Source organism: Maylandia zebra, linkage group LG18 (genome assembly GCF_041146795.1).
Source record: "Maylandia zebra isolate NMK-2024a linkage group LG18, Mzebra_GT3a, whole genome shotgun sequence".
NCBI lineage: Eukaryota > Metazoa > Chordata > Actinopteri > Cichliformes > Cichlidae > Maylandia > Maylandia zebra.
Window position 1 is genome coordinate 16,284,467 of NC_135184.1, and position 15,700 is coordinate 16,300,166.

A 15,700-nucleotide genomic window follows, 5' to 3' on the forward strand; every position below is an offset into this window, starting at 1 on the left:
ACACACCCGCACCCCAAGGCCCTACCTGTGTGGGTGGGTGTGGTGGAGCAGGAAGAGGGAGGTAGCTGGGGATGGGGAGGAAAAGAAGGGAGGGGAGGATGCCCCTCCCTAGGGCCAGCTCCCCCGCTGACCCCAGTAGGCACCCCCGTAGGCACCCCCGTCCTCTGGTACCCACCAAGGCAAGGGAGCCCAGGCCCATCCAGACCGGGGCCTACGGCAGCAGCACTGCCAAGCCCCACAGGACCTGGGGCAGCCCACCCTACCCCACCGCAGAGGAAACTGTACCCACCCCAACATTCAATCATCTCCCAGACTACACAAGACAACAGACATCCAGGTTAAGTTTATTCTCCACCTCTCCTATGTCTCTCCCCCACCTGCAGAGTGGACTCCTGCAAGGATGGAACAACCTCCCTGCCAGTTGAAGAGCCCCCCAGTTAAGCCGATGCACAAGAGGCCCCCTGTGCCAGGGCTGAGCCCCTGTGCACCCACCCGCCCACAACCTCGGTGCCACACCGACGAGGACCGAAGCCCCCAAGGCCCAGCCAGAGCCCCAGCACGGAGGCGAAGCACCCCCGAACCCCAAACCCCCACGCCTGCCCCGGATCCACTCAGGAACACAACCCCCGGGTTAAGCCCTCCAGGGATAACGTCTCTAGGGGTCCTCCAGGCGCCCTAAGCCCGTCCCAACTCCACATCAACCACAATAGCTAAGGCGGGACCAAACCACGACCCCCTACCCCCGCTAGGTGATGGGCTCAAAGGAGCCCAGAGGGATTGATCTAATGTGGTGGCAGAGGCTATATCGAGACTAATGTGATCTATTAGATGGTTTCTATATTGGCTAGAATTAAGATTATTTTTTTATTTTTCCAGTTCATGAGGACCGTTTTCTTGGCGATGCATAGGGCAGTAAAAACCATGTGGACTGTATTAGTTTCTGTAGTGACATCATCCAATTTTCCTGTGCCGTTGTGTTCAATATAGTTGTTGATACAGTCATAAAAACAGACAGCAGTACTGTGTTCCAGGCTGATAGACCATCAAAAAGTCTGTGTTCGGGGTCCTGACCAGTGGTAAAGCTGCCTGTTGATGTTATTGCAATTAAGGTTTAAGCTCCACTGACCTGGAAAAAAATTAAAAAAGAAATATCTTGAAACAAAAGTAGAAAAACATCATTTCAGAGTATAATAGGAGCAGTTACAAAACCAGGTGTATTCCAAACCAACAATGGTAAATGCTGATAGTTCGACAACAGCAAGTTGCAGTCATAGTTATCTATTGATTACATTCTTATGTTTGAGTAAAAATCTATAGATTTCCAGAAAATATCCTTGAATATCTTGTATTTTTTTTGCTCTCAAACTGCTATTTTAAATGTGTTGTTTAGGAAACTGTTTAATGGATTTCAAAGGCAACATACAAATAACTTCATTTTAACTTCTTTTTTTCATCTAGCACCAAACTGAGATAAAGTAATTCCTACTTGAGTAAAAACATTGCTTTGATTTTGACCCAGAAATTCACTCTTGTCGTGGAACTGTGTGACTCCTAATCATAAGTACACAAAGACGGCAGGGGCAAAAATTAGAGGATTCAAGTAAAAATAGCTGGTGGATTTTAAAAAATATATATTAATAAATCTGAGCGGGTTCGCACGAACGAAGAGTCGGCCCCTGTTGTTAGTCTGGTACAACACACACCTTTACTGTCATGTCCTCTCGCTGTTTGTGGCTAATTAACACAGAATCCCGTGGTGAAATTTAGACACGTAACAAAAACACTTTTTATTTGATTGCTACCACCACTAGCCTGATGGTGGAGCCATAGGAAAAGCCTCTCCATGACCTGCATGTGCGCGGGTTGTACATTGGTCAGCAGGTCGTCATGGTGAGCAGCACACTGGACTCCAGGATCTTAGTTTGTCATGCAAATAAAAGATTAAATCTTAAAGAGCGATTACCATTTGCACCATTTAGTGTAGAAATGCTTAGATCTGGCCTTTTCAGTACAACACGAACAGGCTCAAATCAAAAGTAATCCTAAATGAAAATTCTCTCACCATCATTGCAGCTTCTCATGGGACTTGTGCAGATCTTGCAATGAAATGTATTTACTGTATCGTTAGGTAAACTTCACATGAACTAAGCAGATACAGACATGGATATGACACAATTAGGTTGAATCTTATTGGGTGCACTCTTTAAAATGGAAAGGTCCTGACATTGGAGTGCATTGGTGGTCTGCAGGTCAGAAATATCATAAGAGAGATGTGGCAAATTAAACAATCCTGGCATTAAATCTAGGGGAGACATGACAATGATGGTGGTAGAAGTGCAATTTCCCAGCGGGGGAAAAAGATTTTTATTGCCTTTTTATTTTGGGGAAAAATTGACTGATTTTATACGTGTAGTTCTGTATTGGAGACCACTGAAATTAAGTGCATCTTGCTTCCAGGAGGACTTTGTGCAGATGCTACGAAGCAAACCTCCATTTACATGCTGTAGTTATGTCTGACCTGGAGTCAAGTATGTTGAATGACCAGTAACGTAAGAGATCAGCTCATGCCACAGGGAAGATGGTAGTCATCCTATAGTGAAGTGAAACTCAGTGGAAAGACTGTAAACTGTTCACTGTAGCCATTTTAATGTGGGTTTTTTTTTTTTTCTTCTTCCTTGCACTTCCACTGTTGCTTTTTTTCCTCCTGTTCAAGCCAACTTTGTAAACTAATCAGCATTCAACCTATGCACAGCATCATTACTGTTGGGCAACGTGCTGTTAGCTTTGTGGAGGGCTGCATGCAAGTCCAGCCTCTGCCTTTGGTTGAATTCCAAAAATCTCTCTCTGCAGAGCAAAACAGACATCAACATTGTACTAATAATTACTTACATTAATTATTACATAAACACACAAAACGGGGCAGTAGACGTTTGATCCTAACTTTTTCTGCTGCAGTAAAATTGAGACACAACTATCATAAATTTGCCTCAAGAAACTTAAATTAAAACAAAAGTTGAATCATGAATGTCCTCATCTGTCACCAGTACAAATGAAGTACTCGAATACAACTTCTTATGCAGGTTTAAAGTCCAGCTTTACAAGGTAAATAATTATGTAGTTACATAGTGACCTTGAAGTTGGACTGCATTTTATGTCCAACTTTAGGAGCTGGTAGAAATTCAGTAAACGGGTAATAGAATTAACTTCACTATGAGTGTCAGCGAGCCTTAACATTATAGGTATCATAAAAGTAGACTTTATAGGTGAAAAGCTTTAAGTCCTCCTATTGAACCTTGTATTTATTTTCATTGCTTGAATCCTAGCTTTACAGCATCAGAATGACTCCGGCCTGCTCTTTATAGCACAATTGAGACTAGTTTCTGTACCTTTCTTACAAGATTTACCGATTAGTTTTCTGCAAATACAAATTCTGTTGGAAAAGTGCCGCGGTATTAAGCCACAGGCACATAGGCATTTAGTTTCTTGTTTTTTGCCAACAAGGCTGTAAATTGTCTGAGTTTACACACTAAATGCTATTAACCATCGGGATTATCAGTTTACCTCACATTGTCTGCTGATCGGTCGAGTGCTGGTGCACTGGTGCACTGCCTAAACAGGCCTGTCGTATTTGGTTGCAGCTCCAGAGCTGATCCTGTGTTGCTGGAGGATCTGTTACACGTTCAGTGAGGTGTTTATAACCGGGTCAAGCAGACACTCATGACCTGATACACTGACGCACTTTCAGTTTGTGGGGGGCCCAACTCGGGACGTCATGTGTGTGTTTACCAGTGAATACTTGTTACAAAGAGGTATTTTTCTTTGCTTAAAATAAGCTTATTGCCTGGCTGGTCTTTCTTGATTTGTCTTTAAAGGACTTTGTTAATAATCAGAGGTTTGAGTGTACAGCAGTGCCCAAAAGCACTTTTCTTGAATACCTCCACTGACCCATTTTTCTGGATTTTCTTTCAATGCTTACAGAGTGAAAAGGAGGATTAAAAAAAAAAAAAATACACCGCTGTGCATCAAGTGATGGTGAGCGAATCAATGGTTCCTTTTTTGCCAATGGAAAATTACCTTACTAGGCCTCCCACTACAAAGTCACCTCTGAATTTAATCTTTATTAGCTGAGTCAGATGTGGAGATGCTGAGGAGGCAGAGAAGGAATTCAGAACCTGTCTCCGTCGGCTGCATCACAGGGTGTGAAGGGTTTGATATTTTTTGTCATCAAAGCATTTATAAAATGATGAGAAACTGGCACATGTCAGGAGTTTTCTCTTTACAGCTACTGTGCTGTATTACATAGGAAATCCATCAGGTCATTATTTGTAATGTAAGCACCAAAACAGCAGTTCATATTTCAGCTGAAGCTCAGCCTTAAATGGCAGGTTTCACAGCTGTTTGGCTTCTTTCCTTCCTTATTCCTTTTTTTGACACCTCATCTTTAGTCTGAGCTTAGTTGTAAGAAGTTCAAATAAACAGCAGTTTTATTTGTGTAATTGTGTTAAGTGGCCAGAAGCAGCTTAAGTATCTGGTCAATCAACAGTAATAAAATATTTAAAGAAATTAAAATTAGAGCTGTTTTTTTTTTTTTTTTTTTTTTTTTTGTCTTTCTTTCTAAAGGGAAAACACTCCCACTTAATTTGATTCAAACTTGAGATACAAATATTTAAAACTATTGACTCTTTGTGTTTGATATGCTGGTCCTGTTGTGTCTTCACAAACTTCTTGAAACACTTTTGTTTTGCTTAATTATTTGACTTTTACCTTTTTCGTTGGCATAGAATCTCAGTCGTCTTGGCTAATGCTGATTGTAACCTGCTCGATGGTGACTGGGTGATGCATTTTAGGGCAGGGCAAAGATGCACCTGTACAAAAGATTTAGAAGACAAAAAATCCCTCCATAATATAACTGAAAATAAAAGTGGATCATAGGCAACATAACTGTATTATGTGCACATTCTTGCTTACAACTAAAATATTTTTATAGCCCGACTGATAGGCCGATATTATCAGTCGATATTGGCTATTTGTTTGTGATTTATCTACATAGAAATTTAAGTAAGTTTAAGTAAAGATATGACAGGATTTGATGCTGTGTAGAGGGCGCATGCACAACCTCTTGATCCAAGCAAAGTCAGGGAGAACAAGTGAATGAATAACTCCACACACGTTTAAAATTCTATATTGGTTGAGCTCTAAATGGCTATGTTTACAATGTCTGTCTTTGTAGATATCCATCCATTCTTGTTTGTTTATCCTTGTTAGGGTCACCGGGGGCTGGAGCCTATCCCAGCTACCATAGGGTGAGAGATGGGGTACACCCTCGACAGATCGCCAACCTGATGCAGGGCTAACACAAAGAGACAGACAACCATTTGCACTCACATTCACACTTATGGGCAATTTAGATTCTCCAACTAACCTAACTACTAACTGCATGTCTCTGAACTGTGGGAAGAAGCTGGAAGCCTTTGTAGATATCTCTTATCATAATCTATCATAAACAAACCTGTAAATTAATTAGCATCAGGCTAGTCTTTGGGCTTTGACATTTTGGTGATGTACAAACTGATAACTCTCACATTGCAGATTTTGCTGGAATGGTTGCATTAGGGAAGTTGTGTTTGGTTTTTTTTCTTTGAGATTTCTCAGCGTGCAGGCTTGTATAGCCAGTGCTGAGGATCAGGAAGTCTTGCACAAGATTTGGATATTATTTTTGGCTTGGGAAGGAAAAAAACCTCAAACTGTTGTGTTTTCTCATAGGGCTTTGGAGTTGACGTCACGCCGCAATGTATTGTGGGAGCGCGGCACCATTTTCGGGGTCTACGAATCAAAACAAACACACTGTGTTGGAACGACGATTACACGATGCTTAAAAGCAGCTCAAAAGAGAATGGACTGTATAGAGACCGATTGCGTCCAGAGGCGAAGCAGCGGTACTTGCAGAAAATAGCGTGCATCGGAAATGTGGACCCGTATGAAATACGGCTGTTTTAATGCTGTTTCTAGAAACTTTCATATGTGCTGTGATGGAAGCTTGTGTCCATCTTGCCCTCCTCTAATGTCAGCTTTCTGTTACATCACTCCACATCTGCCCTGTGGACATAACAGACTGCACAGTAGAATATGACATGACATTGGGGGCACAGAGTCTCAGCTGCAAATGCCTCGCAGCAGGTTTTTATTGTGAAAATATCTGAAAGTCAAAGGATCCAATGTGATTCTGAAAATATTGGTGATTATTTTTACTATTGATTTACTGGCAATTCTTTCTGTCCAGCACATTTTTGCAGGGCTCTAACAGTTTATAAATAGCATTTAAAACCTTAAATGATGAACTGTTGGCATTTGTCTTTTGGCAACAGCGAGCCATGTGTTATTCCACAGCCTCTGTAACAAAATTTAATTTAGGGTCACTAACTGTATTTGTGCTGTGACATGCCTGATATGTGTTGGGGAAAAGGGTCTACATACATTAGATAAAGCATAAACCACCAGTAGAGGGGAAGCCTGCTTGTCACTGTACTACTGGATTTGTTTCATCATTACAGCTTGATGGCCATTCTTTCACAAAGGCACTGCAGATTTAATACTTTGTAAATCTGTTTCATCCTGAAGGGATACTTAAAAAAATGGTAGTAAAATACATGTTTCATTCTTTTAGTCCCTTTCTCTCACTCATCAATTTTTCATCATAAGACAATCCCAGTTGTGGATTAATAAAACTGTTTTTATCAGCACTTTAAATCTGCACTTCACTTGTAGATTTAACCAGACACTGCTCCCTCACAGGCGTTAATGTCATAGTGTGTTCATCTCACTTTTTTGTGTTTCTCAGGTCACTTGCTGCCTGGACATGAACTCTGTCTGAACTGACACACGAGGAGCCACAGCGGCAGCACAGCCGTTCATCTCCATGCACCTCTGAGGACGAAACAGTCATCCTGAATACGAGTTCGCCCCTTAGGGTTCCTCTGCTCTTTTCACCATGGGGGGAGCTGTGAGCGCCGGAGAGGACAATGACGACCTAATTGATAACCTGAAGGAGGCTCAGTATATCCGCACAGAAAAAGTCGAGCAGGCTTTTCGGGCCATAGACCGCGGTGACTACTATTTGGACGGCTATCGGGACAATGCCTACAAAGATTTGGCCTGGAAGCACGGTAACATACACCTGTCTGCTCCGTGTATATACTCCGAGGTGATGGAGGCACTGAAACTGCAGCCGGGACTTTCTTTCCTCAATCTGGGCAGTGGAACCGGCTACCTGAGCACAATGGTTGGCCTCATCATAGGTAATCTTGGCTTACCCTTATTGTGGGAGGTGTTTAGATGTTCTCTAAAGTCTACATGGACAAATTTAGAGGAAATGATTAAGTAACTTCAATAAATGACATCACTGATGCTACTGAATATGGTCTTCATCGATCAATTGGTTTATAATACGTTCCCCAAAAATAGCACTAAAAACCTAATAAATGTCAGATAAGCAGTGTATATTTGCATATGTTCAGATTTGAGAAGCAGAAATCAGCAAGAATTGGGCTTTTTTTTTTTTTTTTTGCTTAACAGAGGCCATGAATTAATATGCCACATTTTTGTCCCCCCCCCTCCCCCTTAGGGCCATTTGGTGTAAACCATGGAGTTGAGCTCCACAAAGATGTCGTTGAATATGCCAGAGAGAAACTGGATGACTTCATAAAGAATAGCGACAGCTTTGATAAGTGAGTATATGCTTATGTTTTTTTAAGCTCACTTTCTGACTACACATTCACCTGAATCGCTGGTGGTTGCCTGGTGAACGGCTCTCGGCAGGAAACCGCTATGCACATGACCGCCTGTAAAACGACGAGTAAGTGTTCAGGCAGTTTTTAGGCTGACGTTAGCCCTGCACCCAAAAAGCAGCCTTCTCATTCATTTAAACGAAGCCAGTGAGTCAGTGCAGTGGGGTGCCAAAAAAAAGGACTCCAGCAAAACAAGTCATTTGGCACAAAAAAAAAAAGTTGAACCAAGCTCAACTTTTGCTGCAAAGCATTGTCCTTGGCAAGGTGCCGCACTGGTTCCTCTCAGTATGCAAGTGCTCATCCCTGGTAGATTTCTGCCTTACTGAAATACGGAATTTCTGTTTGTGATGCACCAATTTATCTGTCAAACATCAGAGTTGGCCAATTTAGTCTTATTGACTGCTGCTTGCAAAAAAGATTGAATACATTTATGCTTATTCAAAGATGGTAAGTTGAGGCACTAAAAGAGTCATGCAGTTATTTTGGTTTTTGGTGTGTGGGGGGGTTATAGTGCAGACTTCTTTGATCTTTTTTTTTCTTACAGAAAAATAGATTTTAAAAAACCCAAGTTTTATTCATTGCACATAATTTACTTATAATAGTTGTGGCTTTTCACAGTTTTTGAATGCTGTGTGTGACTTTTACAAAGTGCTCTGCTCTGTTGTGGCATCTCATAAGCCTTTAAATGCATTAATCTGTTACTAATTGTCACACCGGTGCAATAAATGGGTTAGCTGTGCTAACCACCTGCTGGCTCCAGCTGCATATTTATCATAAAGACATGAGAGTGAGAGTCAATCCTCTTATCTAACGCCCTGCCAAAAAAAAAAAGCTAATAAATGTATCCCCCAAAACATAAAGTGTCCTCTTGAAAAAGAAGTAGCTGTTACTGAATAGGAGGCACTAGTGACCGTTTGCCGTCTTAAATAAGTAATCTCTCATGTATATTTCTGCCACAATCTACAAATGTGATGGGCTTTGCAAAAAAACCCCAAAAACATGATTTTATTCCTTACCTGTCTGATTATTTCTTTCACAGGTTTGAGTTCTGTGAACCTGTCTTTGTGGTGGGGAATTGCCTTGAAATCTCCACAGACAGCCACCAGTACGATCGCATTTATTGTGGCGCTGGAGTGCAAAAGGACCATGAAAATTACATGAAAGTACTGCTCAAAATTGGAGGCATTCTGGTGATGCCTATAGAGGATCAGGTAAGTGCTGCAAGTCACCGGACTGATACGAAATCAACACATTGTGATTGCTGCTCAAAATGCTAACGCACAAGGGAAAACAAGGGAAAATGGCTTTGACCTAGTAGGCTTAGTTATGAAACTTTCCCATGCATTATTGAGCCGCGGCTGCACCTGGATTTAAGCAGCCGTGTACAGAGTACACACAGTGCTGTATAAATAAATGTTTTATTTAAAAAGTACGACAGGTGAGTGTGGACAGTCTGCAGGGCATGTGAGAGGGCACTGAGGATATTTCGGGATGTTGGTGGGGAAACGGTTGACAGCAACCTTTTCCAGTAAGAAGTTTAAAGATTGTGACGGATTCATGGTCAGTGCGTTTGGGCCATAAAAGGAACTGAAGTAAAGCGAAGCTTGGACTTGATAAGATATCGTGACCCAAGGGTTGAATGTTTTATGTTAGTAGTTATACAGGATGGCACTCTGAAGTCAGACCATAGAGGGAAAACATGCTTAAAGGAAATCAATCAGATTTTATACTTTTTTTTTTTTTTTTTTTTTTTTTTTTTAAATAAAGTAAAAAGGGAGGGGAGAGGGGAGCAGCAAAGTTATTAATCATGGCAGAGAAAATAATTAACACAATTCTGATCTAACAGCTTGAAAGCACTAAAGCCCCAGATTTACCCAGGCCATGTTCACACTGATGTGGATAATTTTCAAAATGCATCTTTTTTCCTCTGTTGTGGCCTTTCATCAGCACCAAGCTGACATCCCCCATCTCCATCTCCTCTGGAGCTTTTTGAAATTACTCCCCAGAGTGGACAAATATGAAACACCCATTCAGTAACCGGAAAGGCGGTGTGGAGCTTTCTGAAAATGACACCCTTCAGCACTGTTCAGATATTATGCTGTGCGGAAGCAGCATTGAGAAACTTTATTATCTGTATCCATCCACCCCCCCACCCCCCACTCATTTTATACATTGACACAAGGAAGTGAATTTTATGGATGTCCAAAGCAAACCATAAAAATCTTCATGCGTTCATTTGGGAATTACTGTTAGACTTGGAAAAATGTCAGAGTAAAGCCAAAGACTGCTCGGTTATGGCAAAAATACAGACATTGGGAAAATTGTGGATTTATTATGCTATCATAAAGAAGATGGTTGTCTTAATCACACAGAGACTTTGCAGTATGTCTGTGCCCCTTACAGATGGCTATGAATGGATGGACTTCACAGCCTCTTCTTTATCAGCCCCCCTCCAAGCCTCATCACACCTCCCCCTGCGAAGTTCTAACAGTGCACACTGAGTCAGCAACTTCAAATGACTTTAAACGTGTTTTGAGAACTGTCACAGTGCAGACTCGTTATGACCCGAGCCAACATAATGGGTGATTGATGTCTCATGTAATCATTTATGTCTCTTGGATTAATCTTCTGTCTTTTCATATTGATATGTCATGAAGCAAAAGGACAAAGACTTTAAGGCTTTTAGCTTTTCAGATGCAAAATGTTACTGTTTCAATTTTATCTTTCACATTAGAACCCGGCTGATTTATCAGCAGGTCGATGTTATCGGATGATGTCAGCTATGTGCTGCTACAGCACTTACAGTAGCCAATACATAAAATTTGGAAAAGTGTCAGGAGAAACTGTTCAACCAGTTTTGACATTGAATAGTTTGTCCACTAGAGGGCACGCCGCAACTTTCCTGTTGGCAGTACTTGTTTGGAACAAGCAACTGAACCTAGCAGAGTCGTCAGATCGTAATCAAGTAAATATGTTAGCGAAATCTGTTTGTGTGTCATGTGTCTGCAAGAAGGTAGAAAGTAAGTATAGGCTTATACATCGGATTTTAAATTGACAAATATTGGTATCGGCCAGATTCTAGTAAGAGCAGCAGTGGAGTGCTTGCATTGTGGCAGGCTGTATATTGCTGCTTCTTTTCTCTACTTAACTCTTCTTTTGCAAAAGAGATCTGATTAAAATAATTAATTAATAATTAAGAATTGAATCTTCTGTGTGTTAAATGTCTTTTTTCAGGAGTTTAAATGCACCAGATTAGCGGTTGCTTTTAAATAGCCAAACAATTTTATGCAATGCTCAGACATTTTTGAGTCTTTGCTGGAAGCTAATTGTATTTGGAAACTTTCATGTTAAATTTTTTCTTCTGTTTATTTAAAAAAAAAAAAAAGTATGGCAATGAAGTTTAACCCACAATGTAAGTCCATTAATAGCTCATTGGAAATAAATGCTAAAAGTCATAAAACTAAATGATGTTTCTGGCTTGAATACACTGGGTAAAGGTGAGAAAGAACGAGGAGCACAGACAGAAGTCGTCTCCTTGGTCCTCTGATTTTTATTCAGCGCCTGCAGGTTATAGCCGCTAGAGAAAGAGATTTGGGGCAGGGATGTCTAAGCCTGCAGCTAAGTTTACAAGAATAAGCCAAATTTGGAAGGTATATGCAAAATGAAGCTACCTTTAGCTTGTCTGTTCAATTCAAATGAGCCTAACAAGCATGCTGTGGTTGTGTAAGACTTGGCGCGTGTGGATGGAAGCAGTTAGAAGGATGACTTTTCCCCATGGTGGTGTGATAGAGGCCTCTTATTGGATTGGGATTTATTACACCCACAGTAACAGGTGTACATGTCGACTCGAGTAAAAGTCATCTTTTGATTCACCTGAGTCCAATGTTTCCACTCCTTGCTAAATATGAAGCATTTGATGTTTTTCAGTGTAAAGTTCAGTTTTTGTCTCTTTATACAGCTGACCCAGATAACCAGGACTGGCCAGAGCACGTGGGAAAGCAAAAACATCTTGGCGGTGTCCTTTGCCCCCTTGGTCCAGCAGAGCAGAGCTGATGGAGAGAAGCCCGACACTGTCCATCTGCGTAAGTTCCCACGCCTCATCAAACAAACAAACAAAAAAAAACCCTCCCAGTTTTTGTGTTTCATTATCTCTAACTCATCTTGAAATGCAAAGCAGGCAATATTTTAAATTCAACGCGTGATGTGTCGAGTCCTGTAGCGATATTGGCTTTGACATATGAAGCTCGCCCCGAGGCCGCTTCCTAGACCCAGTTATTCCTCTCCTTGAAATACCGAGACACTTTTCTCTTTCACGTCCTCGCTCGTTTATGCTGACCTAGTTGAAGGACTGGTGCGGCTGTATGGATTATTCTTATTTGTGTGGCGCACCGCCCTGAAGCACCGTGTCATCTCTCTTTGTCCTCAGCCCCAGTGACTGTCCGCAGCCTTCAGGATCTCTCTCGGATCTACATACGCCGCACTCTCCGAAACCTGGCCAACGAGGACAGCCAGGGAAAGGGGACGACGCAGAGAGTCCCCCAGAAGCGCAAACGCAGGCGCTGTCGCAGGCGACGCATCAACACTTACGTTTTTGTAGGCAACCAGCTGATCCCGCGGATGGTGGAGAGCGAAGAGGAGGAGCACACCGAGGAAGAGCACAAAGAGGTGGAGGAAGAGGAGGACAGAGACATTGGCGACATTGAAATCCTCAAGCAAGTGAACGTGTTGAGAGACCAAATAATGGCTTTACCGCTGCCTGAGTCACTGAAGGCATATTTGCTGTATTACAGAGAGAAATGACTTATTCACTTGATATCCCTTCTTAATGGGTGCAGCGAAATGCTGAAATGCTTTTCTTCATCTTTTTTCAGTACAAATGTAGCATTATTTCCACTTAATCTTGATGGCAAAACTGTAACGGAAAGAGACGTCACAGATAATATTGGATAATAATGTTATGATTGTCCTGAGTGTTAATTTTTTTTGTTGACATGTTTGTTTGTTTGTTTGTTTTTCTTTTGGTTTATAAATGGAAAAAAATATAAAGTAAATGAAAATAGTTTCAAAAATCAATTTTGGGATTCAGATTTTATCGCAATGTCAGAATTTCTGCAGAAATGTGCAGATTAAAAATTGTATTAAAAAAGAGTTCTTACTATATTTGTTAAAATACGATCATGCTAAGTTGAAGACTTTTATTGCACCTTTTTTAGAAGCTTTAACTTACTTTCAGTGTGTGATGATTTAATGATACTGAGAGGAGACACTGAAAGGCAAATAAAGCCACTTTCTCCCATTTTTTTTTTTCTTTTTCTCTTTTTTTTTTTTTTGTTAAAGAGAGTTAAAGAGTAAGATGTCCGATAAGCCCGAATGGGGCACGTATGTCATTACTCTTCTTGGTATTTCATTTCAGGTTAATGTGTTTTATAACTTCCTATTACAAGAGTTCACTGAAAGACCAGAGTGGTTCATAATTTTTTCTACAGGGCACCTTTTAATGAAACTTTTTCTACAGGGTGCTGACATTCTTGTTTCCTCACTACTACCTGATCTGATTGGCTGTCGCGGGCCTCCTTCTCTCTTTTTATTTTGCCCTGTTCTGGATTCTTATAATATAATATAATGATGTAATTCTTAGTATTTGAATAAACCACATCAGAGGTTTAAAATAAGGGTGACATGGATACGATGGTGATTTAAATATTCACCTAATTTCGAGGGGAACTGGTGAAGGCATGATGTTCATCCATAATGAATACATGCATGAATATATTGTATATGGGTGTTCCTGACTTTGCTCCTTGTGATTGGTCACTGGAGGTGATGTCCCAAGTGATCAAACTTTGAAATGTTTCTTTACAAATGACAACAAAAAAAGGTTTCAAGATGGTGAACCAGATTGATGGCCTTGACACAAATCTCGAATTCTGTATAGTACTTTTCTTTTTTTCTTTTTTCTTTTTTTAAACAAAATCAACGACAATGCAAAATCTGACGCCTTTTGTATCACGGACAACAAAGCACCTTAATCTGCAGTCCTCAAGACAGAGAAAAAAGGAAAAAAAATAAAAATATGACTTTTTTTGGGCTTCATTTGTATTGTGGACTGGACTTAATGTAATGTAAATCCTCTTTAAGTACAATTTGCTTGCAGAACCTTCCTGATAGTGATGACTTTTAAGTGCCAACATCCCTCGCCCCATCACATTAGGACTTCTGTGAGTTTTCCAGCACAGTAAATTTCCCCCATAAAGGATGATATATTTCTACAAAAACATTCCACAGTGAAAAAAACAAAAAACAAAGAAAAAAACCAACAAAAAAAAAAAAACAAAGAAGAAAAAAAAGGGGGGAAAAACCCTAAAAACAAAACGGCACATCACTGATCCGACAGGTCACCGTTTTTCTTCACGCTTTACCATCACAGCATTTGGAAAGTTCCTTCATCTTACTTTGAATGCATAAATTTAGTATTCCAAAAGCTGAGTTGAATGTTGTTGATATTAATTCTATTCAATATTAAAGTGATATATCTATATATGTATTGTTATCATATGATTCTGCATACAGTTGAATTAAGTTGCAGTTGATTTGTTGTAGCGCCCTCTTGCTGTACTGTATCTTGACACTGGGAACTCTGTAGATCAAATCTCCACTGCTGTCTGTTAAATAGATAAGATATATTAGTGCTGTAGGTCTTCATTTTGTTCTGGTGTAATGACGAATATTTTGTTTGAAAACGGGGCTGGTTATTCTATTTAGTAGTTTTTGTGTGTGAAGAGGTAACATTTATTTTCTGTAAGGCTTTTTTTTTTTTTTTTTTAATAGATTAATTCATTGCAGAGCTGTGCAAGTAAGCAATAATGGAATAATTTCTCAGCTTATAATTACCAATAACAACATAGTCCCATTTTATTTGCCTGGTATCCATTAAAATTCACATGACCAATTACAGCCATGCAACAGTTTATATACCATTATCGAAAATGTAATTGCTAATTAGTGAGCACATTAAGTATTGAAAGCAGGGGACCTACAACCTCGACTCTCAGGTCGCGCCTTGCACCAAAGTTAATGGGACTGCTGTGATTACATTTAATGTGGATGAGATTCGACTACAAAAATGGCAGCCGGTAAATACCAAGTCATAACCAATTATGTGCTCTTATATTAAGATCATTTGTTCAGAGCCAAAAGAGTTCTATTCCTGTTTTTTTGTTAGCTTTTTTTTTTTCTTCAGGCATAGGTTGATTACTCATAGTGTGTGCAGTTCATTTTGAAAATGTGGTGTTTCTCCGTAACGTTTGGCACAAAAATAAAGGTCACGATCACATTGTGTCTTCTAATCATTCTAATTACTCTGCTTTTCCAATCTTATTTATTTACCAATGATGTCTAAATGTTGTCTGTTAGTTACAATTTTTTTTTTTCTCCTCGTTAGATTTCTTGCCGCTGCTCTTGTGTCACATTGTAGTTGTGGAGTGAATAATATCTGATGACCCACTGGACCATGGTATATTTAAGCTAAGTCGGCTAATGTTGGGTTTAATGGACTTTGGAAAGTTCGGTAAATTTATTGGCAGCAAATTTATGAATGTGAAATTTATGAAACTGTAAACTCTGCAATTAAAAAAAAAGTGACATGAAAAAGATCCATCCATCCATTCTCTTCACCTTATCCTTATCAGGGACTGGAGCCTATCCCAGCTACCACAGGGCAGGGAACACTGTGGCAGGGCTAACACAGAGAGACAACCATTCGCACTCACACACCTATGACCAGTTTATAATGACCTATAAACCTCCAGTTTCCAGTTAGATTTCACTGTCACATATGACTCCAGAATACTTGCAGAGCAGTTCGTGGTCAACTGAATGACTGCAAGGTGTCCAGATCCTGTGGATGCAAAACAAAC

The 15,700-nt window shown here is 40.3% G+C and overlaps 1 protein-coding gene across 1 annotated transcript in view; it reads left to right on the forward strand.

Annotated features, from left to right (window-relative positions):
- Positions 1-15,117, forward strand: part of pcmtd1 (protein-L-isoaspartate (D-aspartate) O-methyltransferase domain containing 1) — a 22,959-nt gene extending 7,842 nt beyond the window's left edge. The window contains exons 2-6 of the mRNA XM_004542801.4: positions 6,839-7,295; positions 7,622-7,724; positions 8,824-8,995; positions 11,743-11,866; positions 12,211-15,117. Coding sequence (XP_004542858.1) covers positions 6,989-7,295; positions 7,622-7,724; positions 8,824-8,995; positions 11,743-11,866; positions 12,211-12,584 — 1,080 coding nt within the window. The 5' untranslated portion in view covers positions 6,839-6,988 and the 3' untranslated portion in view covers positions 12,585-15,117. The remainder of the gene's footprint in view (positions 1-6,838; positions 7,296-7,621; positions 7,725-8,823; positions 8,996-11,742; positions 11,867-12,210) is intronic.
- The last annotated feature ends 583 nt before the right edge of the window (positions 15,118-15,700 follow it).